This window comes from Rhamphochromis longiceps, linkage group LG5, assembly GCF_057381845.1.
Source record: "Rhamphochromis longiceps isolate RC_006_pf linkage group LG5, R_longiceps_female_GT1.1, whole genome shotgun sequence".
In the NCBI taxonomy this organism is placed as follows: Eukaryota; Metazoa; Chordata; class Actinopteri; order Cichliformes; family Cichlidae; genus Rhamphochromis; species Rhamphochromis longiceps.
In genome coordinates this window covers 5,699,924-5,725,241 of record NC_140561.1, presented here as the reverse complement: position 1 = coordinate 5,725,241, position 25,318 = coordinate 5,699,924, and the positions used below count along the sequence as shown (strand labels likewise).

Below are 25,318 nucleotides of genomic sequence, written 5' to 3'. Positions count from 1 at the left end.
TGAAGCAAGGTTGTAATGAAGAGTGGGGCAAAATTTCTCAAGAATGATGTGAGAGACTGATAATGGCATACAGAAAATAATTACTTCAAGTTTTTGCTAAAGTGCTTCTACGAGCTATTAAATCACGGGATGTGTACTAAGGTTTTTCCATAGAGTCCAAAGAAAACGTCCTTTTTCTTACAGCTGTTAACGTGAGGGTTCCCGATGGTTAGGGACAAATGCAATCGCATGGCAGGAAGCTGTAAACGGGCCAAACTTCAGTCAGGAGAACAACTGAGATAATCCATCCACAATACGAGGTTAGTTATTAATGTACTGCTGCATGTGCTGGGCTGTAGTTACATCGTGAGGTTTTAAAAACTGAGCTTTAAAACATGCTGCAGATGAATAGTGATGATAGAAACCGAGAGAGGCCGACAGTGATCACTGACTTTTTTTAGGGGCTTGTTCAGATTAAATAGAAGAAGATATAAAGTATTAACACATGTTAAAAACACAACAGCCTTAATACATGCAGAGTAGTTTGGACCTGGAAACAGGGTTCATCAGGTCATCACTTAAAGACTGGATGACAACTTTGTTTGACACAGAGCTGTGTGGGAGAGGACCACAGTTTGTGGTCTCTTCTCTTTCACCCAACAAGTAGTTACAGCATACGGCTGCACCTCCCCAGGTGTAGTTCTGACAGAGGTTTCTTCCTGTTAAAAGGGAGTTCTTCCTCCCCACAGTTGCCAGGTGCTCGCTCTCTGTTCAGTCTCTAATATTATGGGCATTTTTGGATCACATGGTAAATACACTGAATTTATTATCTGACACTTTGGACATGCTTAATATGATCATCCACTCCTGGACAGTTTATGTATGATAGATAATAAGGTAAAGTACAATAGGCAGCTTCATCCTGGGCATCATCCATTCTCCCTGGGGTACCCAGCTCTCTTCCCTCCTATGATGTTGGGAGGTGGGGGAGTAAAAAGTGTGATATTGCACTGCTATTCTTGTGCCAGTAGCTTGCTAGCTTTTGCAGTGTATCTGCTTAGCCTCGCAGAAGACAGGCAATGGGTGTAGGTGCAGAATCTTTCTTTTGACTGTCACTTGGATATAAAAAAATAAAAATTTGTGTAAACTTAGCAGCCCACCACAGTGTTATGACTACATGTCCCAGTGTTAAGAGAGATCAATAAACCACCAACAGTGTGTACTAAAAGAATATAGTTTTATTAAGCATTGTAGCTAAGTTGCCTTCAAGTACACCACACCAAAATCCACGAACATTCAACCAAACCCATCAGCAGTTCATTCTTTTACAATCCAAGAGTTAGGCGGAAACTCTGATCAACTTACACAGAAGGTAACCCATTTAGCTCTTGCGAGGGGGACAGGGGTAGGAGATTACACCATCTCTCCAATCACTAGAGATAGATGAAAAGCTTTGGCAGTATTAAGTGAAAACATGAAATGATGATTCTGGTGAAGAGGAATTACAAGTGTATAAATAACACTAAAGGAAATCTCCCTAATGATTACTGGTTAATGGCTAAAGTTTTGATTTAAAGGTGGAGCCTTTTAGCTACACAAAGGGTGAGTTTCATTTTTTTGACTAAAACAGGAAACAGTAACAGAACAATATAGCATGAATACACTACTCCAAAGTGGCTAAATAACCTTTTTTTAATGCAACAGAGGTCAATATCACAAGAAGATTCCAGGTTAGAACAACTACTTTTTGGGACTTTTGTTGGTATTAGATGTTTCATTAATTTGTAATTGGGCACCGGGAAGAATGGAAGAAAAAGGACAGCATGCATAATAACTACACACTGGTTAGACTGCGAACCATGCAGAAGATTTCTATCAAAGTGGCAACACTACAGCTCTACAGCTTTGAGTACAGCTCAAAACCCCAATTCAAGCTGTTTCGCGAGCTGTTTCTCGAGGCGTTACTTACAGTTAAATAAGCGAAACAGCGTGGAGCTCACGTCTAGTGAGGGACAGAGCTGTTTAACCATGAACACAACTCAAAGTGGTGATGGAAGCACAAGATTATGCCTCACTTGTTTCACTGAGCGGTTACAATGACAACACAAAATCCATACCTGCACACGGTAAGTACTAGAAGCAGGTCAAACACAGATCAACTCATATTTTCAAATTAAAGCGTCTTCAAGCAGTAACCTTCTGATTTGAAGTGACAAGGGAGTGAGTGACTCCAGGTTACCGGTGTTAGGATCTCGTGTGTTTAGAGAGAGGGATCCGAATTACATCTCGTTTCTTTGTTTGAAAAGAAAAAAGTACAATGAATGTAAGCTTTCCATATTTCCTCGTGTTCCTAACCTTGCTCCATGTTTCATCCTTCACCCTCTCTAGAAAAATAGGTTTAATCTTCTGTTGAGACAATGACCTCTAGACCTTCATCTCTATGGCAGCCACTGTCTACATTTAGTGCATTTAAGTGAGGATTAGTATTGCACGTCTTGGAGTCACTGCTAAAGGCACTTTCAGGTTGGATGAGAGCCCCACATTCCTCTCTCTCTCCGTTCAGCTGCTCTGGCTCCTTGTCCTCCACACCGTTCTCCATGGCTAAGCTCTCACCGTGCTGTGCAGGTTTCTTTTCCTCCTGCTTGGGCTTCTTTTGGTCCTTCACTAGGTTGTTTCCAGATGTTTGAGCAGGCTTGTAAGCAGGCTTGCTCTGGTAGACAGACAGAAAAAATGACGGTGAGGGTTCTTCAAAGAAATCCTGAGAATGCAGACTTTTTTCTATTTATTGCCATTTGGACACGGTGCCTATGCAACATGTCCAAAAGGCAAAGCTCTAAACAGGTGAAGTGTAGGGATAAAATGCATGGATTACACGCCATCTCAAAGGTGACACTGTCTGTTACTTAAACTAGTTATGCTAGAAGAGAAAGCTCAGCAGCATGCAGTTGTGTAGCTTGCCTAAAATATAGCAAAGCTCGAAAGGGAACACGATTGGCTACAGTGACTTAAAATCTTTTCGGAAAAAAGATCAAAGAACCCATTTGGTTCTTTGATCTTTAGACTCTTATAGACTACATAGATAGAAATAACTGAGGGACATAATTTGCTTCAAAAGTGAAGTCACCCCTGTTTATTTACTGTATTTTGCCTAATGTGTTGTCAATGATGCACATTGACACTTGTGAAATGAAGCAAGCTGTTAAGTTTTGCACAGTCCAATGGCTCTAACCACGTGTAACATCTCCATATTGAGAAAGGTTTAAACACTATAAAACTGCTTTCAAATAGATTAAGCAAGTAGAGCCTGTGGTGTGATGGTCATCAGTTATAATATGATATTTTTAAAAAGCTGTAGATTTCTGAGTTTGGTAGGTTAAAAAAAATCTCACCATTGTTGTTTATACTACATTTATATAGTGCCTGTTCACATCAATGGTCATCTAAAGAAGAGCCTGTAATATTAAGAGAGGGAGAGAGCCCCAGCAATCTAATGATCACTTGCACATGGCAAAGGGCTGGGCCATATCATACCGTTCACGGTAACACCGGTGTAATGTTGGGCAACGAAAATGAAATATCGCGACAGAATATGAGTAAAACGCGCATGCGCAGTGCCTTTGTTTTCATATGCACATGGCGGAAAAAGCATGGCGGCGAATGAGGAGGGCGAAAGCGGATCGTTGAATGAAACGGATGAACCAGAATTGGTTTGTAAAAATGCTGCAGCTTCAGTGGTGTGGAACTGGTTTAGCTTTCGCCCGTCAGATACACAACAAAGCAGTATTTTTGGTAGCGCATGCTAGCGGGCCGTCGTTATTACCAAGTTTTTTGGAAAATACGTCACACTTAAAATTAATCCTTTGATTTTTCTGAAAATCGACAGAGCCCCTTATAATCCAATGGCCTTATGTATGAATTCTGGTTGTTTACTGACCTCGAAACGATTTTATGTACACGGCGCTCGAAAATCTGTCACGTTTTAGTACAACTTTGCTAAGCTACGAAGCCGCACCGCTTGATGGATTGTCGGAGCATTACAGCTATCGTAGGCAGCCTCGCGGAGTGATACGTACTGTGCTTCAACATAATGTTACCGTATTGTGTGTGTATAACCTCTTTTCAAGTTTTGTGGATATTAAACATGGTTATGCTGAGGATGTGTCGGCCAGTTTCCACTTGGTTAAACTGTCAGCAAGGAATTTGCATTTGCACTGTTAAATTTTTATATAACTTTAATGCACATAAAAACAGCTGCTTGTTTAAGTGAAAATACATTGATTTATTTTTTTTGCACTAATAAAGTTGTGGAGTTGTAAAGTCTTTTGTCTCGTGTCAATTATATCGTCAGTTATATCGTTATCGCAAGTTTTCAAATGTATATCGTGATAAATATTTTTGGTGATATCGCCCTGCTCTAGTGGGGAGGAAGAACTCACTTTTAACAGAAAGTGGTCTCTAACAGAACTAGACCGCAGACAAACAGCCATCTGCCACGGCTGGAGAGAGAAATATGGAGGGACCGAGCGAGGTGAAGAAGATCGATTTTGGAGACAGTGGCACTGACAAAGACACAGGAGGCTAAGCTGAAGACAGCATGGAGACAAAGTTAGAGGCAAGGCTGAGATGGCTTAGACATGAACAGGGACAGTGAATGTACTGGACAAAGGAGACCTCAGAGAAGAGTTATGGATGCAGTGAAGGAGGACATACAGCGTGGTGTGACAGGAGCAGAACGATAAGGACAGGCTGAAGCAGGTGATCCGCTATGGCGCCCCCTAAAGGGAGCCGCCAAAAGAGAGACCAACAGCAAAACGCAAACTATAAGATAGAGAAGATATCTAAAAGAAATCAGCAGGTTTTGTGAGTACTTGGACTACATGCATAAAATTCAACACCAGAAGTGCTGAAAACAGAGTTGTGGGTCTTCAGAAGATTGTCATTTTATATCAGCATTTTTCTACTCTTTACTCAGAAAATATCAGACAGAAAATATCACTCTCATTGTTTCTTTTAGATGATAACAGTCAAATACAGCCATTTTTATACTGGTAGAAATGATGATAGTAGATGTTAGATGCAACCAGTCAAAGACCCAGAAGGCACTGTGCACTGTGATGACCTTCATAAGTCAGAAAATGTCGGAAACATTTAGAAACACAGAAACAATGAAAATAACTTGTGTGTTTTCAATGGTGTGATACAGTAGAAGAGGATATTTAGAGCTTATTAAGGCCCACATGTTACAAAAGTCCATTGAAAATCATGTGCAGCACAGAAAAATGCATTTGTGGGTTGGAAGTCCTGCCAACAAACAAAAGGACTCAAGAGTTATTTAGAAGTTAATTAGCAGCAAAAGGAAGCCCAGAGACATGCAGGGAGCCTGTTTAGTTCCCTCTCATGTTCCCATGCTGAAAGCTCACACAATGGTTGTGTTCTGGTTTTGCACCGTAATTAAACAGTGGAAAAACCAACAGCTGCATCGAGAGTTTTGTGAGGTACCTTCCTGGGAAAGCAAACTACAGGCTGAGCTTCAATTTAGGAATTATTCGTTTCTCTGGTACCAAAATCCACGTGTGACAAACACTGAGAATTTCAGACACTGATGATCATCTTGAAGATTAAAGCTTCAAATGGTCGATGATGGTCAATAACCAATGATGGCAAAAGTACAGTCACTATTGCTTTGGTCAGTATTTTAAACTAGATCAACACAATTACTTATTAATATAAGCATTCAGGTTTCAAACTCATAAACAAGCTTTTACACTGGACTGTAGTGCAGTGTGTCCTTCAAAAAGATGAGAAAACTGAAAGCAGACAGAGATCTAGCAGTGGCCTGACAGATACATCCAGCACTAATTCATAAATAACACATTCATCTGTTGTTCTTAAAGAAAACAGAACGAAATGCTGGGATTTGCCACACAAGAGCTGGACTGAAGATGTGGCAACAGGTCTGATAGAGCGATGAATGAAATGTGAAATTTGGCCTCAAATCGCTGCCTGTATGTATGGAGGTCAGTGGGGTACAGTTAGGTCCATACATATTTGGACAGACATTGTGGTTCTGTACATTACCACAATGATGAAGTGCTGACCTTCAGCTTTAATTCAGTGGGTTGAACAAAAAGAACACAATCTCTTCATTTCAGGGGCTCAAAAGCAACAGGACAGATTGAATAACTGAAAATAAAAAGTTCATTTCTAACACTTGTATGAAAACTCTTTGCTGGCAATGACAGCCTGAGGTCTTGAACTCATGGATGAACTCAGATGTTGGGCTTCTTCCTTTTTAATGCTAGTAAACACTAGTGTGCCAGTGCCGCTCACAGCCATCACACTGCCTCTGTGCCATGCTTTGGATCATGAGCTGCACACCTTCTCCACACTTTTGCTTTTTTTTCTTCAACTCCTGGCCTTTTATCTGCTTAACTGATAATGACATAACAAAGGAAATGCCCACCCCTGTCCGTGAAATAGCACTTTGAGTAAACTGTCCAATTACATTTGGTCCCTTTAAAAAGAGGGTGGCACATGTTAAGTAGTAGGGCTGGGCCATATTATACCGTTCACGGTAATACCGGTATAATGTTAGGCAACGATAGGAAAATGAAATATCGCGATAGAATGGGAGTAAAACGCGCATGCGCAGTGCCTTTGTTTTCATACGCACATGGCCGATTGTTGAGTGAAACAGATGAACCAGAATTGGTTTGTAAAAATGGTGCAACTTAAGTGATGTGGAACTGGTTTGGTGTTTGTCCGTCAGATACACAACAAAGCACATTTTTTTGCAGAACATGCAAGCGGCCGTCGTTATTGTCGTATTTGTCGGACTAAGATGCTCTTAAATCTGGGAGTAATCTGGGTCCTAAACTCCGTATACTTCAGGTCAAACAACACTGCAGCATCACTTAGAGTTAAAAACTGTCTAAATTCTTTCATCTTTAATAAAACGATCAGCATTGCTGCTTTACCAGGTGTAACTATGAAGTTTAACTTCCAGGCATCCATGAAAACAAAAGTTATTACATTTAACGGAGTTAGAAGTTAGCAGGAAGCTAGCGGAAGTTAGCTCGCTAGTTTCGCTAGTTACCTAAGCATGATATTGCATGTTCTGACTGAGAGATTTCTGAAAAAAATCAAACGTGCAGCTCTGCTATCACTTCCAACATAAATGAAGACAGGAAACTAAACAGCAGTGACGTTTGTAGGGTTACTGAAGTTGGGCTAGCTGGTATATAATGATGTGCTACGTGATCGCTAGCGACACAGCTATGTTAGCATAACATAAACAGTGAAGCTGGAGGACGAACACTAACACTTTTCCACTTATAAAAGTTAACGTGAAGGTTCTTCATGGTTAGAGACAAATGCAATCGCATGGCAGGATGCTGTAAACGGACCAAACTTCAGTCAGGAGAACAACTGAGATAATCCATCCACAATACAAGGTTAGTCATTAATATACTGCAACAACATGGGAATAGAGCAGCTGCCAGAGAATTCAACATTAATGAATCAATGGTACAGAAGTGGAGGAAGCAAGAAGAATGAGTTTAATAAAGTTTGATTTATCTGACTGCTTTGTTTCGCTTAATGTGCCTTATAATCCTGTGCACCTTATGGTCCGAAAAATGCGTACTGCACACTGCAGTTTAATGTTGCAAAGCACCTCTTTTTAACTTCAGTGGATATTATACATGGTTATGCTCAGGATATGTCAGCCCATTTCTACTGGAAATGCCTTTTGGTTAAACTTTCAGCAAGGAATTAGCATTTGCACTGTTACATTTTTATAAAGCTTTAATGTACATAAAAACCAGCTTCTTGTTTAAGTGAAAATAAATGGAAGGTTGTCTTTTTGCGCTAGTAATGTTGTGGAGTTGTATTTTGTCTCGCATCAATTATATCGTCGGTTATATCGTTATCGCAAATTTTCAAATATATATCGTGATAAATATTTTTGGCCATATCGCCCTGCTCTATTAAGTAGCTGAAACTCCTAAACCCTTCATCCAGTTTGAATGTGGATCCCCTCAAATGAAAGCTGAGAGTCTGCACATTGTGTCCATAGTATATCTGGAACATGTTTCAGTAAACAGGTAAAAAAACTAAACTTGTGTCAGTGTCCAATATATATGGACCTAACTGCACAACAGTTAGTGTTTATCTGTTGTGCTGGGGATCCTGTCTGCATCGATGGAATTAGAAATCCAGAGCAGTGTTATTGTTTCTTTCATAGATAATGTTTTTTTCTGCACAGTCCCTCCAAATAAAATGAAATCATGACTGACTTACCAGGTACGTTCCCTGGCTCTTGAAGGTTCGGGCGTGGTACCGTCCTCCCCGACCAAACGTCCTTATGAGCGGTGTAGAAATCACGCCTCTTGGACGACTGCAAGAAGCAGACAGATTTCCACTGTAGATTCATTTTAATCTGCTGTTTTTGCCACATTTTGAATCTCTACATGAAAAACAAGTAGTTTTTACATGAGCTTATAGACAGGAAGGCTTAGACCATACATCAGGACCAGTCATAAAGTGTATTACAAAGAAACCTGATCGTTTTACACAAAGTTCAGATCCGAAAAGTCTAGAAAAATGTGTGAGTTCATGCATCGAGCCGTATTACTTCACTATGGGCGCGATATGCTGATGTGAATGACACTGTCTCATTTTCTACAGTGGTAAAAAGAAGAAAGTGGTGTTTTCTTAGTTTGCTCGTGTAACGTAAATGATGGAAAAGTCTGTTCTCAAAGTAATATGAGCGAGACGTTCGATCTTTCTGCTGTTACCCTCTGTTTGGTCCACCGACAGACACCACCTGCAGAGGGATGCCTCCTCTTCCTCGGCTGCGTCGTGTACCAGACCACTGACCCACCACAGTGCCGGCGATCTCCAGCTTCCCACCTTGTGTTTGGACTGCTTCCAATCCTTACAGAAACAGCGAGAAGTTGGCATCAAATGTTAAGACCACACTTTGTTTCTGAAGACTTGTGAGAAATGACCTTAATCTGGGCTACATGTTTTAAAGAGCAGAACTCACCGGGCACCCCCCAGCCTCTCCCTGCAGGAGGCGTCATTGGAGGCGGGTTGTAGAAATAACCAGTGGGAGGGTAGAAAGGCATCCTGTGAGGAGGCAGAGGTGGCGGTGGGGGGAAAGGAGGCAGATGAGGTGGCCGAGCAAAGTTGAGGCCTTCCAGGATACTCTGACGCATCTTTTCCACCCTGGCCGCCAGCTCAGCCTGAAGAGAGAGATATCACACAAGCACTGGCTTAACATAGAGAGCTCTTTTTGTCTGTGCAGTCATCAGCCTCTTGAATCAGCAGCTATAAAATCAATATCACACTGCTGTCAGTTAAACACAGTGCCTCCCTTTAACAGCTTCATTAGATCAGCTGCGGTGCTCGCCGTCTGACAAGAAAATGTTCAGTGTCTGATTAAATCACGGTAAAATGAAACTGGCCTTTTCATGAGATCTGGGACAACAGGTGCTCAACAGTAGTTTCAACAAAACAACAGGAACAGCCTTAAAATTTTTAAGAATGCGTTAAACTAAATGTGCAGTTTTAAAGATTAATGATATGTGTGCAGACTACCTTCAATCTCAGGCATTTTCAGTCAGTTCCCTATTTTCAGGCACTCAGTAGACGACCCCCACACTCTAAAGCTGCTGTGTTGTGGTGACTGTCGAGGCCGTTTGAGTGCAGTGAACTCATCATCATGTTCAAGAAACCAGTTTGGAATTATAGGAGCTTACGCTGCTCGAAGGAGCCATCAAAGATACGTACACTATGGTCATAAAGGGATGAACGTAGTCAGCAACAATACTCAGGCTGGCCGCGATATTTAAATGATGCTGAACATATGTCCACACACCACCAGCAGCTGCCTCAACTGCTAATACAGGCAGGATGGATCCATGCTTTCATGCTGCTAACACCAAATACTGATTTTAGCATCCAAAATGTCACAACAGACATCGAGGCTCAAACCAGGCAAAAGCTGCTCAATCTTCTCATCCAATTTTTATGAGCCAGTGAAAACTGGAGCCTCAGTTTTCTGTTGTTAGCTGATAGAAGTGAACCAGTGTGGTTCTCTGTCTCTGCAGTGCATCTGCTTCGAGATTTGTGCGTTCTCCTGCAGACCTCGTCTGTGACAAGTGCTTATTGAAAACATTTCCCTTTAGCTTTTAGCCTTCTAGTCATTCTCCTCTAACCACAGACATAAATAAGGCTTTTTCATCAAGAGAACTTTTTTGGACCAGTCTCCGTGAAACCTAGAGATAGTTTTCAGAAACTTCCCACACAACTAAGACCAGCCTGGAACTGATAACCCTGTCCTGTTTGAAGTCACTTAAAACAATTTTGTTTCTCATTCTGAGTAGTTACATATATCGCTACATATGTAGCTACTCTTCTGAGTAGCTACTGCTTTGCTGAAGAGACCCTGCCCTCTATGGTCAGTTTAAGGAACTTCATCACCAGTGTGGAAATCACGCTTCCTTTCTCAGACACATTTCAGAGCTAATAAAATACAGCAGAATGCTTTTCTAGGCAAGATGCTGGAATATTGTTAGCTGTTCTTTGCCGTTGTTTAATAGCAGGTTGTACCCATTTTTTACACTCCTTCATTTCCAGTTGTGGTCAGACGTTTACATACACTCGTGGCATGAATGTTACAGCAATTTTAATGATTCTTTTGAACTGTTCTGCTTCCAGGGTGGAACAACTGTACAGCACACATCTTTAATGATTAAAATGCAAAGGTTTGAATTGATTATATATACAGACCCAGTTAAATACCCAATACCAAGTTGTACCTTATCCAGGTGCTTTTGTTACCAACAAGCTAAAACTGTATGATGTTTGATGTGTGTCCTGTTAGAACAACCAATCGTGTCCATGTTAACACAGTTTCCCAAGCGTTCTCGGGTGTGAAAGCCTCATCCTTACTCTTCTAAATGTAAAGCTGGGGATTCTTTCTCGGTCTGTATCCTCTCAGTCCATGGCAACGTAACACTCACCGTGGACACGCCTTGGTGGGTTGTTCCTGAAAATCCTAACCAATTTTCTCTCATCTGAGGATCACAGTTTAGGCCTTCTTCTTTGGCATAATGGTGACAACTTTAAATAACTTGTACTTACATACGACTGTTTTTTTTAACTGGCACTGAGAAACCTTTCTACAATTCTCCTTTTAGCTCTTCGCTGAGCTCCTTGGCCTTCCCCACTGTTCTGAGTACTGCTCCATCTAATGAATGCTGTCAAACAAACCCTATTTATGCTGGCTAAGAGAAACAACCTGTTGTAGTCGATCATAATCACTAACGAGAAGTTAATAGGCCTTGGCCTTCTCTCTTATTAAAACAGTGAGCAAATGTAAATATCTGAGCTTTTCTTTATATTTTTGACCCTGTGTGGATTACAGAAAATTCTAAATTGTGCACCTTTTTTAAAGTCATTAAAGCAGCTATGCAATTATTCCACCCTGGAGAGAGAACAGTTCAAAGAAATCATTAAAGCCCCAAATTGCTCACGATGAGTTAATGCAAACCATAACTGTAAGTCTTTTAATCATTTTTACATGTAAGTAGGTCCATGGATGGATGGATGGATGGCTCCGCACACACACCACAGTCAGTTGTTGGACTGAAGATGCTCAGCTGGAAAACTAGAACATATTGCCCAACTCTAATGTGAGCATGAAGGTAAATAACCAATAGCAGCACTCGGGGACGCATATACTTATCCCTCTGGGTTTGTTCAAAATCACGACCCTTTCAGTTTGTTTGAGGCCAAAAGTGTCCACCGACAGATTAGGTCTGTAAGTTTTATCATTTTTATGTTTTGTTGCCATTTTTTCTGCATAAAGCTTTTAACTAACTTTAGTTTTTTTCATAAATATAAAATAGTTATTACTTTTCACATTTTTAACCCTTTAAACACCAGTTTGTTTGTCCACTGCACTAGCTGGAAGACAACATCACATCTTGCAATTTTCTATAATTGCATTGCTACTGGAATTTCTTGTATTATTAATAGTAGAGTCTGGGGCATGTAATTGATTCACATCAACATTGATTATAATGCATTGTTATTTTTGTGCAGGGAGAGCAAAAACATAAAAACTCCCTCTCAGCTTGTTCATGGCCACAAATGGCCACCACAGAGCCCAGAGGGTTGAGTTTTGGGCAAATGGTATTCTGTTTATATATGTTTTGAACCCCATACAGGACACAGTTTAGGGTTTGTTTTGTTCAACTGTTTGATTCCCTGAATGTCTACAGCACAGGTTTGAGAGTGTAAAGTTAGCATCACTCATTAAGCTACAACAACAATATTAATGGCAAATACAGCAGGCTCAAATACACTAGAAGCATGAGAAAACCCTATCCCAACCTTGATACTGGAGCGTATTTTGCTGACGTGAGACTGGTGCGGCTGAATCTACCTGACCGTCACAGAGGTCGATGAGCTGGGCCTTCTCCCTGCTGGCCCTGACGAGTTTATTCTGAAGCAGCTTGCCATCAAAGTACATCCACGGGCAGCAGTGCTCCCAGGGAATCGGCTGCCCGCATGAGTCATTGGCGAACAGAGCCATGTCCACGCCGCTCATGAACAGAGCAGCCAGCTGGACTCCCCTAGGGTCCAGGTTGTCAATCTGTGGAAGCAAAATATGAAAAACTTCTAAAATGCTGAAATGAAAATAAAAAACTAGCAACCCCTAACAGCCCTGCTGACCATTCAGATTGAAATGGGGGAACTGCAAAGCGAAGCACAGAGCGGGTGTAAGCAGCCCATTCACACTCAGCTGCTAAAACACAGCGACGAACAAGCTAATTGAGCCAAGACAGAAAGCCAACACACACAACCCAGATGTTCTGACACAGGCTGAGGGGAGCTACACACACAGAGACCACAAAGAGGAAAGCGCACAGCTCGTGTGGATGGTTCAATTAAAAAGGGTCAAATCGATCCAGCTTCTCTTGAATTTATAAACCATCCACACACGTCACTGAAATCCCGCAAAGCTCTACAAATACATCTCTTAACACAAAGCTACAGCTTCAGTAACAACAAGCTCTATAAAACAGTGTTTTGCAGAGCTTGTTTTTAGGAACATGAGGAGTGTCCAGAGAAGAGAAAGAGGTGGAATACAAAGCAAGGGAACGGCTGACTGAGCAGCAGATTATAGCCGAGATATTCCCGGATGCAGTTCTCAGACGCTCCTCATATAATCAAGACTATAAAATCACCTTAAGTTCCTGCAGCTGGTCAGGTTCATAAAGTTTAGGAGAAAGTGCTTGAGCTAGGAAAGCGTCAAGTTCGTAACGACGCAAAATTCTTACTCCTGGCCAATGTAACATAAACCTGAAGCAAAACACAGAAGATTAACAGTGTTACAGAAAGCGGGAACCGATCGAGCCCGTCCTCATCAATCCTCACTCCCTTAAACTTTAGCATCGCACTGCTTCCAGCTGTCAGACTGTGGCTACTCACCGGAGCACACAACACAGCACTAAGAGGGGCGTGGGGACGTTGTCGGGGTTCAGCATGGCCGGGGTGTCAGAGCGCATGCAGGCCAGGAACGCCCTCATCCTGCGGTTCTTGTCCTCCACGGCTTTCCCCAACCACAGCTTCTTGAGGTTGGGACATGTCCACTCCCTAAAGGACAGAGCCTCCACCAGCTCTGGAGTGTGGGGAGATTTGCCTTTGTAGGCAGCCCACTCTTTAACCATGACATGTGTGTCTGCAGGAGGACAAAAAATAGTGAGCGATTCGTACTTTTATAGCATGTAAAAAAAATGTTTAAAAGCCAGCTTTATATCAGTATTAGGGCTCAATAGCTGTTATTTACACATTGATCATGACTCAAAGGTTCCAGTCAAACCTAAAGACATAACAGGTATCAACAGTGGTCGAACGGACCGAAACCAGAATCGGATGATTTTCACCGATCTTGGCCTAGACCGGTGACGAGTCAATCGCTCAAATCTGATTATATGCTGGTCCCTTTCATGCACAGCGGTCACTCGCACACACTCACAGCCAGATGTGGTTAGCATGTGGCTATGGCTGTAATCGAGTTCTTAACTTTGAATGAAGAAGACACAAAGCTCACCAAAGTAAACCCAAGTCAACAATACAGAATGTAAGCTAGTCTGGGCAGGCAGGTAAAAATAATATTTAGAGTTTTCTGAGGTGAGGAGTTTATTTACAGTGTTCTCTGTGACATGTGAAAGTTAGACCTCCATATTAAACAAACCAACACAACAAAGAAGCAGCACACATCATCTGCTCACCGGAAACAACCTCTGACTGACTCTATGTAGGGCGTCAATTCACAGCTAATTAGTCTAGCCGGTACCAACAGCTCAAACCTGTAAATCTAACGTGTACATATGAAAATCTCATAGCAGTCACTAAACACTCACAGATCATTAACACAGCTAAATGGGTCCCTATAAAAGAAAAATACACATTAAAAGAAACAAAAGAAAACAATTCTACAAGTAGAGCACCCTTCTGCTTGGTTTAGCGCAGTGATGTCAACAATGACCTGCATGGTGGCTCAGAACAAACAAACACAATGCCAAGTGGTCAGCGCTGTTGCCTCACAGACTCCACACAGAAAGGCCGGTCTGTCTGTGTGGAGTCTGTATGTTGTCCCCGTGTTTGTGTGGCTCCTCTCCGGCTTCCTCCCACAGTCCAAAGACGTGCAGTTAGTGGGGTTAGGCTCAGTAGTGATTCTAAATTTCCCATAGGTGTGAATGTGAGTGTGAAAGGTTGTCTGTCTCTCTGCGTTAGCTCTGCGACCTGTCCAGGCTTTACCCTGCCTCTCGCCCCGTGGTAGCTGGGATAGGCTCCAGCCCCGCGCGCCCTGATGTGGATAATTGGAAGAGAATGGATGAACAATATTTATAACAATATAATACTATAATTATGACTTGTACATGCTTTGATATTAACTGCAACATAATGCTAACACAAACAAACCAAGTTTAGTATGTGAAGCTATAGCAAATACGCACATGTATGGTAGAAAAAACAACATGATGGACAGTGGTCCCTCGCTGTAACGCTGTTTTGAGGATTTTCTTTTGTGCAATTTTTATTTTTTTTAATTTTATTTTTTTACGGCGCATTGTGTTCTGCGTCCTGATTGGCTGTACAGTACAGAATGCGTTCAGCTTGTCAAATTTACATAAATCTTCGATCCTAGCAGTGTGACTCTGAAGTGCTGCACTGTATGTTTCTAAGTTTTCTCCACAACAAACACAACAATGTCAACGAAACGTTTTGCACTGTCAAAGGCAGCTGCAGTAGCACCCAGAAGGCAGAGGAAGATGCTAACCATCGCACAGAAAGTTGGATTCCTGGACATGTTAAAGGAAGGTAAAGTTACCATAATTTTCAGATTATAAGGCGCATTGAGCGAAACAAAACAGTCAGATAAGTCAAACTTTACTCAGCTCATTCTTCTTGCTTCCTCCACTTCTGTACCATTGATTCGTTTATGTTGAATTCTCTGGCAGCTGCTCTGTTCCCATGTTCTGGACCTCAAACAGGGTTTGATCCTTGGTTTCATTCTACAATACTGGACTGATTTTTCTACGAAGGTTTGAACTTTGAGAGTTTAAACAAGAGAGAAAAGTGTGAAAATGTTCGTGCCTGTCTGAGAAAAGTGTATAAAGTGTGTAGTGACGGGTTTTACAGCCTTAAATCATCTATAATAATTGTAAAAAATAAAGCTGGCTACTTCGCAGATTTCACCTGTCGCTGGTTATTTTTGGAACACGACTCCCACAGTAAACGAAGGACCTCTGTAGTGTGGAAAATGAACTTGTAATGAAATTATAAAAGTGTGACAGCTGCTCACCCACTTTGTCACAGAGAACTACCACAAAATGGTTTGTAGCAACAAACTTAACAAGACACTTGAGCTGCTGACGTTGGATATTCTAAACAAGCTGACCAAGTAAAAGTGTCTGAAGTTGTTTGGAGCTCAGAGCCAGCAGCCTCGGTTTGAACAGTCAGAAAATCTGTTATGAGTTATAGTTCTCAGAAAAAAAATCCAAATCAGAATTAAGAATTGTCCGACACAGTTGCTACTGATGCACCTGTAGATAACAAACTAATGCAACAAAAGAGCTCTCCTTATGGACTACACATACTAGAGTAGCTTTGCATGGTTCAGTTCAAAATACTCTGTCTGATACCAGCACAACCCCACGCATGCCCACACTCAATAGTTGTGGATGAACAAAAAACGTTTCCCCCGTGTGTCCCACAGCAGTTTTGCTCCTTTTGGGCTCCTAGGAGGAATTCTGTGTGCAACCCATACTGTTTGTCTACAAAAACACTCACTGGCCCATGTCTGCCCAACAACAGTTTTACCTCTCAAGGTCCCAGTGACTATTTTCTAAGGGCCCTGGCTGCTGTGGCCCCAAGTGGGCACACCCGCTCGGGGCCTGTGTGGGTTTGCCTTGTACACACAGCCCCAGTGAGCCCACACGGGCATGTTTGTTGGGACATTTCACACCAGCCTCATTATTTGAAACTTGAAACCAGTACCCCTAAGAAAGAAAAAACAGTGGAAGTGCAGAGCCCTGCTCTCAGTCTTGCTCTAATCTCAAAATCCCCGCCCGTGAGTTTTCACTACAGTGTTAAACAGACATAAAGGAGCTGTTTGATCATAACTCACACTCAGGGAGGCAGTTCTTCCTCATGGCGAGTCTCTCAGCCTTCTTTCTGGCCTCTGACAGGCTGAAGAGCACTCCGTAAACATACTGACGGATAGGTCGAAACAGTTGCACTGCTGAAGGCAGGTCTTTGTTGGCTTCATCTTCAATGGTGACAGACAGCTTAATCTCTCCCTGCAAAGGCACACTGTTAGATCAGTGCTGGACAGTGACAAAGGCCGCTCAACACAGGCACTTCACATTCTACCAACATGCAGAGTTTGTATATGCCAAATACAACACGTCAAAGATAAAAGCAGTCTAGATGACCTTAGTGAGGACGTGGTAGACGTAGGGGTACATCAGGCCCTTCTTGTGTCTGTGCTCGGCAACCCGCAGGACCTCGGGGGCGGGGGCAGGGAGAGGTGGGATGGTAATGTCCATATGGTTCCTGGTGGGCATGGAGAGCAGGGAGGGGATTTGTGCATTCGAGCCTTGGAGATCTCCATCCTGTGACCCCAGGTTCACAGCAGAGGTCCCACACAGGTCAGTCTGAGGACACAAGGGGGTGTGGGGATGTTCAATCAAGTCTATTGTCAGATTCCCCATCAACCAATATGTAGTACTGGTCAAGCTAGACTCACTTTCGCCCCTTCACCTCTCTCTGGTGTGTTGGAAGCGTGAGCAGCATGTCCATTTTTGTGCCACTCTTCAGTGTGCTTGCTCACGTGACTAGAACAGGGAAACAGGTTTGTTGCATTTACAGGTAAGTGTTCAACATTACTGTCTCTTACAGCAATCAGCCACAAGTCAAATAAACCGCCATTCACAATGACTAGAATCTTTTTGGCACAACATCATACTAAGAAACCTTTGACCCTTTACTTTGTCACGTACTACCTGCCTACGCATCATTTCCAACAGAGCGTAGCAGTTCTTGATCTTGGAACCAGTCCAGGGAGGAAACCTGAGCTGGTGACAAAGTCAGAGGCTCAGTGATATGTGCAAAAGGGAGGCTTATGTGTTCTGATCACATGAAAAAGCTACTGTGTCAAAAACTTGAAATGTGTCTGTTTACTGCAGTTTGTGGCTATTTAACCACAGACCCGACAGAGTGCCCAGAGTCCACTGGCAAAAGAACCCGCAATCGACACATCGATGTCAGAACAGGACTGAGCGACCGAACAATCTGCTCTGGGCTGATGAATCTCAATCGTGTTGTGTTTCTCTGATGGCAGCAGGATTGTTTATAGGAAGAAAGAGCGAGCCAGCCGACACCATCCACCGCTCTGTGGATTATTCTGCTGTGGAATCTTTTGCTTCCATCTATAAAGGTCACAAAACCCAAACATGAGGTCACTCTAACCCCAACTGTATCCCTGACCTTCTAACCCTAAGCCCATTTGCGGATCCAGATGACACCCAGACTGGTAGAGCAGGTTCTTCAAAAGCTGCAAACCAACTCTACCCTGGCTGCTGCTGGTGTCTGTCTTAATGTGATAGCTGTCACCGATGCATGCTCTTTCTATGCTGGGCTCACGCTGCTGTTCTACTGAATTTCTACATATTCACATAAAAGAGCCAAAAGCTGCCAAAAGCAAATTTACTGTATTTCTAGGCCAGGTCCATTGGTCCTGACTGAATAAAGCACAAACTAGCTTACAGCTACCTTCACCTTTGTCCTCTCCCACTGCTGCTGATCTCAAACAGTCAGTGTAGCCGCTGATGAATCGGCACACCATCAGTGAGGACATGCTGAGCTCTACTCACTTGGCAGTTGTGCCAGAGCTCTCATCGTTCTCTGAGGAAGACGACGTGGAGGAGGCATTGAAGAAAGGAGCCTCTATGTGGTTGGGGCTGCCGGCTTGCCTGGGGTTAATGGGAGAGGATCTCTCATAGAGGGGAGTGTGCCTCCCTTCAGGAGAAATGCTGCTGCAGCTCTTTTGCTCTGGGAGAGCTTTCTCAACCGAGTCCACAGACTGGCTGCCCTCCACCACAGCGTCTGTGTGCGAGTGCTGGACCTGAAGGCAGGGGAGACACAGAAGCATCAGGAAAGCTGAGGCAGCTGGAGCACGTTGCCGTGGTACTGGCTGGATTTCTTACCCCGTGTTTGTCAGGCTGCGGCGCCTGTGGAATGGCGAGTAGTTTAGGAGATGGCACTGCAGCTGGCACCCCCGTGTGTTTTGGTCTAACTGTGAAACAAACACAAAACCTCTAGTTCATATGAAAAGTAACTTCTACACTTACAAACGCAGATATTTTATGTGCTTCATCACATCCACACTGAAATTTGATAGTGGTTACTAAGTGGCAAAGAACCGTGTAGGAGCAGTACTGCATTTGAAGAGCTTCAAATAGAACCGAACACAGAGCCAAAGAAAATGCACCTGAGCAGGTGGACTGCAGGCCGTCTATTCTGAGAAGCTCTTTCACTGTTAAAATGATCAAATTTAGTCCAGTGAGTTTTGATACGTCTATCTGAATATGAGTAACAGACTGTATAAAAAGATGGAAAACACTCCTTTATATTTGTTCAGTGCGTTTGACCTGCTGCTTCGGTCAGCAGTGACATGTCCAATCAACTCAGTTTAGTTTTATGCTTTTTAACCTCTAAACTTTGAACACTTTGTGTTAAACTCCCCATAAATAACATTTACAGTTTATACTTTTCAATGTTATCTACTGTACATCCCCCCACAGCAGCGAGTCTCCGAACAGACGGAACCCAAAAGTAGTTTAATGGAAACTTTAAAAAAAAGTATCATTTTGATGTAAACTCAAGTTAAAGCAGAAACTCTGCACGTTAATGTCATAAATGATATATTAAAGTGTTGAGTCTCAGCGCCGCGTCTCGACGGATCAGTGCTGCTGACCCGAACTCCAGAGTTTTCAGTTTATGGTGAGATGAGGCGAAAACCCACCCAACTGTAGAGGTAAATGTTGGGGCTGGTTGGCCACTGAGTAGTACTCCACTGCCTTCTTGAAGCGGAAGATTTTGTCATCAGTGCAAGACTAAAAGAAAAAAATGAGAGAACAGAGTATTTCTGTCTAAAATAAAAAAATCTCCAAATTCACTTTCAAACAAGCAAATTCTTTATTCCTCTTATCCTGATTTTGACCACTTTCTACTAAAACATGCAGTAAAAATAATATACATAGCTTAGGTAACTCAAATGGAATCAATCACTGCACGCTCAATAATGTGTTTAGACCACTTCATCATCTTCCCATTTTCTGAGCATCCCGCTGGATCCTCTGCGACTACATATTTATCGCCACAGCTCAGAGCTCACTCTGATCCCTTATGTGTCGGTGTCACCAAAATAAAGGAGTAAAGGACAGAAACTGGCCATACAACTAGATTTAATACCAAACTGAAGCCATAATGAAGAGAGACCACCTGTCAGAACCTGTTTCATAATCAATTTTCCCAAAGCTTTCTATTGTTTGTGGTGTAGTGTATGCTAAAGGAGGCACGCGCATGCAGTCTACCTGCACATCTGGCAGATCAACAGATTTTATTTAGAGCACGGACGTTCTGCATCTTTAATCAACAGGACTACATCTGAAAACTGTCACATGATCACTTTAGCTGGCTCTAGCTCCATGACCCATTCACGGCTGTTTTTTCTTGCTCAGTCAATTCAAAGTCACAAAGAATCACTTTAACGTGATGTGAACTAGAAAACAGAAGAATGATATTTCTGCCTGGTGGTTCGAGGTTAATGTGACTGCACTGGGAGAACTGCTCATTTATCTCATCTATATCATTTCTTCCCCCCCCCCCCCCCCCCCCCCCCCGAGCACTGGCTGTGTATGAAGAAGGGCGAACTACATGAGGATGGATTTTAAACATATGAAACTGCCACTGCTACCCTTCAGCTTCCAAGCAGATACACCTACGGTAGGAATGTCAAAATCCTGCGTTATTGCATTCACAAGATTTTCAGAAAAGGTGAGTAACAGAACTATAGCTCTGAGGCGAAAATAAGTCAAATGCAGTGTCAAGCATACTGTTTTAGCTGGTCCAACCACTTACTGTGAAGCTAAATCATTTAAATCTGTAAATATCTCACTGTTTGCATTACCAAGGGTAGAGGGGATGACAGGGTGGAGCAAAACATTCAAACTTTGTTCAAAGGGCTTTTGGAAAGTTCATACCTGTGAATTCTTGAAGATGTCCTTGCCAATGGTCTCCAGGTCAGTGATGTCGGGGATGCTGCGGACATAGTCGGCCACGGCCTTGATTACAACATCACAGGGAGGAAGCACGAGCTGATGGGCACGCACCTGTGAAAGACAGATTGTCCTGAACGCAGCCAAAGCTTATATAACCCTTCACTGCATAAGAGGGAAGGTTACGAATCAACAAGCACAAATGATTTAAGTCAAAAGTAAAAGTGTCTTCTTCCTCTGTAAGTAAAGTGTATCTGAGAAGGATTCAGGCTCAGGGGTGTCTGCTGGTTTGTGAACATGTTCGGATGTGTCTGCAGTATGTCCACATCAAACTGAAATGTCGACTACTGTAACACTCGTGCACAAAAAGCTTAGATTGTGCTTCGTGTTGTGAATCATTCCACCGTAACAGTGTCAAGTGAACTTTGTTCATTAGACTCTCTGGTGCCACGACAATGAACTCACTTAAGCTGGAATTAATGAAAGTGAGGCTGCTTACATTTATGCGGCAAACAAAGAACTTTGCATGTTATCTTTTATCATGTGCACATCCACACACGTCCAAGTGAACTCGCCCATCCGCAGCACCACAAACAGAATCTGAGTCTTGTGCTGTCAACTTGAGAGCATTTTGACAGCTTCATCACTACATGAAAGAGAAGACTGCTATTTTGAGCAAAGAGGTTTTGTCCGTGTCAAACTATGCATGGACTGAAGATCTCCAATCCTGCAAAACATGGCTCTGAAACACTCTGTGGGATCTGGACGGTCATACAGACACCATCAGAATCAATACAACAAGCTTTGTGACAGAACAGATATGAAACCCATTAAGCACATGCCTGTTTTGGATGTGAATGCTCTGGATATTTCTACACAGCACTGTGGTTCCTGTGACTTTCATGGACCCGGGTATGAGGTTTATCCGAGGTCATATACGCGAAACGCTGTTTACACGGAAAACAGATGTTTGGGTTCTGCGTGTCCTGTGTACATAATAAATACTAGTATCCTGGTAACTGTGTGATGTTAGTTTAGGCAGGTGTGATATGTTGAGAAACACAAACAAATAGGTAGATGTACCTATAACTATTACCTGAGGGCAGCTGCTGAAACTTGCTGGTACTGATACCAGGATAGCATCATAAAAGGGAGCCTAAGTGTGCTTTTCCTTATGACAGCAGTGATGTTATACAAGGCGAGTGGCTGTGGCTCAGGTGACAGAGCGGGTTGATCACTTAGGCAAGACAGTGAACCCAGAATTGCCTCTGGTGTGAGTGTAAGTGCTAGATATGTATGAATGCGTGTGTGACTGGGTTAATGAGACTTGTAGTAGAAGTTTTAGTTAATTTACCATTAAACATAAAGGTCAGTGTATGTACAATAATCTGAGAGCCAAACGCTCAAATTAAAGCCGACTTACAGGGACGGAGGCTGGACCTGGAGTCCCGTTACCAAATCCAGGTTGAATAAAACCAAAAAAGAACGATTAAAGTTTTTAAATACTCTGATCATGTTTACATGTGCTAACGAAACAACTACATACTTCAAAAACTTTATCATAACCAGGACACGAGTCCATGCAAACACATCTACTGGTCTGAAGTGGGGGTGCGCTCAAATGGGTGATGTCACATAGACGCGAGTACCAATAAAGACGAACTAATAACTGGTGATTAAAATTTGGTCACAAGTGTGACTAGGAGGATGAATGGTTGTCTGTGTGCTGAGCAACGCCCACACTGGAAACACTTCACTCATCTTGAATCGCTCTGAAGCTGCCAGCTGGTCACCTGCAGACATTCCAGGGTCCAGTTGCCTAGGTAACGCCTCTATTTTCTACCAGGTCATATGTCAATCAATGAGATCCTGCGCTGTTGCTGGTAGCTACTTCAGTCTAGGCGTCGCTGGCGCTTGCTACTATATGTTTGAATGCAAAACATGTGCACTTTTCCTTCCCATCAGTCAAGGATGTGCACTGCACGAGCAAACAAATGACCAGTAACCATAATATTTAAGCACAAGGCCGACAGCTCTCGCAGCTCTCAGAGAAAGTCCTTACCTTCAAAGATGCTAAGGGATGCTCTGGACCAAGTAAGCTCCAGTGAAAGGCAGCCAAGTCTTCATCAGGCAGTAAGTGATTCCCTGTTAAAAAGAAAACGTGTATCCGTCAGCCTCACCGGGGCAAACACTTCCACCAACATTACTTGCTCAAACTACAACACTAACCTAAAAGCGATGCAAAAATGACAAAACGATTGGGGCTGAGATCGAGCTGCCGTGCCACTTCGTGCATCAGGTACTGGCTGGTGGTGAGGTTTTTGCCGTTGCGGCTCAGTTTGAGGATGTGGGCGTTGAAGTAGTATGGGATATTGCTCAGGGCGTAATCCGAGTCGTAAGCCACCAGACCATGGAAGCCACTCTTCCTGCATAAGGCTATCACTTCCAGGTGGTGGTCCTCCACACTCTGGACAACCTGAGGAGAGCCACAGACAAGAATTGAGCTAACGCTAAAGCACTCAAAGAATATGCACAGGAAGAAAACTACAGTCGAGGAGCACACTCGTGTGAGCTGTTGGTGAGTGAGCCTTGCTCATAAGTCCCGTATAAGTTTTCACACTGGAGTTCAGTTTTTATTATTTCACTGTTATCATCCTGTGGGCAGACCGAAAATTACAATACGAAACACAACTTGATTACTTTTTGTCATGTTACAGCCTTATAATAAACGTGTACCAGTAGGACTGGAGTCTTCTGTCTGTATTCACTGTTACAGCAGAATCACTGTAACCACTTTCACGTTCACTTTGCTGCCTGCTTTGTGGTCACGCTTGAACAGGCTACTAAAAGAAAGATCCTGTGTATGCCATCTTTATTAGGATTAGTACAAATATATAAACAGTTCAGCCATATTGTCAACACATCACTATCATTGCTCTGAAGAGCCACAGAACATGTTTCTGACCTCAATGACCTGCAGGTCTGTGCCTCAGGTAAAATTAGGGCTTTATTTTTGGTGTGTGTGTTAAAAAGAACACACACTACAAGTCTTAAATGTAAGTGTGAAGTTGTGGCGTACTGCATTAATTTACCAGATTCCAACAAATCGAGCAGCTGTGTGATGGGACTCACAGCTGAGGCGGAGGCAGAGACGCTGTCAGAACTTTCTACTTTATCTCATCAGCTCATCGTTTTATTAACTGAGCAGAAAGTATCTTTACAGTTAGTAGTTTGTTTGTTTTGAGATCATTTAAACCTCAGCCATGAAGTTACGTTCTTCCAGTGAAACAGGGACTTGTTCGTTTATGCCAAACCTGTCTGGACATCTTTTTGTTCACTCTGTTTACTTCTGTCAGATGGGAGGACAAACAGTGACAGAGGGGGGCCAGCATCTGACTCAGACCAGCAACCTGTTGGATACTAGTCAACCACCGCAGTTGCCCACCCTCGCACAGCAGGTTAGAACTTGTCTAAGTGTGGGAACAGCATCCTATCGTGGGTCAGGATGCTGTGGTGACAAGGTGGGCAGCTAGCAGGCTAACTCCGGCTGTGTCCACAGCTCAACAGGCAGACACTGCCGGGCCGAGTTTCCACTCACCCCGACGCGGAACTTGAGGAGAGCAAGTCGGATGCAGTGGGCCATACACACGGGAGGCAGGAACCAGACTTTGGGCGGTGGGGTGCCTTTATTCTGGACGTGGCTGATGATCTGCTGAGCGGTCTGCCTCTCGTTCACCTGCCGCTTGACCCACTCGTGAAGACGGCCTTTCTCCAGGGCGCCATTGAAGCACACCAGGAGCTCAATGTTCCCGTTGAAGCAGGCCTGGGAGAGGGCGGCCAAGTAGCCCAGCATGTGGTTCCACTGGCCCCCGCAGACCCAGTCGGTGTAGAAGCCCCCGTAGAGTCGATGGAGGCAGTTCTCGGCGTCCACCAGCAACCTAAGCGGACTCTGAGGGGGTTTCTGCCGGCCACCTCCAACCAAACTCCCCCGGGCCAACCTCTGGAGGTCCACCGGCACCACAGCGCTGGGACAGTGCTTCTCAATATACTCCAGGAAACCTTGCACACCCATGTCGAGCTTCTCTTAGAAAAGACGGAAACTTAAAAGTGACGGTAAAGAAAGCTGGCTATCATAGGAAAATAAACCGGGGGAGGTTGCAGTGCGCCTCTCCCCAGTGTGACTGACTGCTAGCTGGAGATATTACCGGAGTTGCTGTAATTACAAATGAAATCAAACACGCCTGCTATTTAAATGTGTCCGCTTTCCGGTGAGTTGTTGTTGTTGTTTGTTGTGTTTATTAATTTGGTTCATGGCTTCAAGATGCCATGTGTCGCTTCACGAAGCCATGACTGCGATCCTTAGTCTGTACCGGAGGAGAGCGAGAGGGAAAGCACGTGACGATATGACGCAAGGCACGTAGGCTCGAGAGGCCCACGTGAGAAGCAAGAGAGTACACTGTCGGTGCTTCGCTGTT

The 25,318-nt window shown here is 43.3% G+C and overlaps 1 protein-coding gene across 1 annotated transcript; it reads right to left on the bottom strand.

Annotated features, from left to right (window-relative positions):
- Positions 1 to 1,184: 1,184 nt before the first annotated feature.
- On the bottom strand, positions 1,185 to 25,318 carry LOC146669095 (constitutive coactivator of PPAR-gamma-like protein 1 homolog). The gene is made up of 17 exons (XM_085405531.1): positions 24,442 to 25,318; positions 23,073 to 23,319; positions 22,906 to 22,988; positions 20,829 to 20,957; positions 19,589 to 19,679; positions 18,771 to 18,859; positions 18,438 to 18,688; positions 17,312 to 17,399; positions 16,998 to 17,219; positions 16,691 to 16,862; positions 13,486 to 13,735; positions 13,242 to 13,356; positions 12,437 to 12,646; positions 9,029 to 9,227; positions 8,778 to 8,916; positions 8,281 to 8,377; positions 1,185 to 2,689 (listed from the first exon to the last, which is right to left on the bottom strand). Exons 1-17 carry the CDS (start codon positions 24,913 to 24,915, stop codon positions 2,378 to 2,380), a joined length of 3,168 nt encoding a protein of 1,055 aa, XP_085261657.1. The 5' UTR covers positions 24,916 to 25,318; the 3' UTR covers positions 1,185 to 2,377.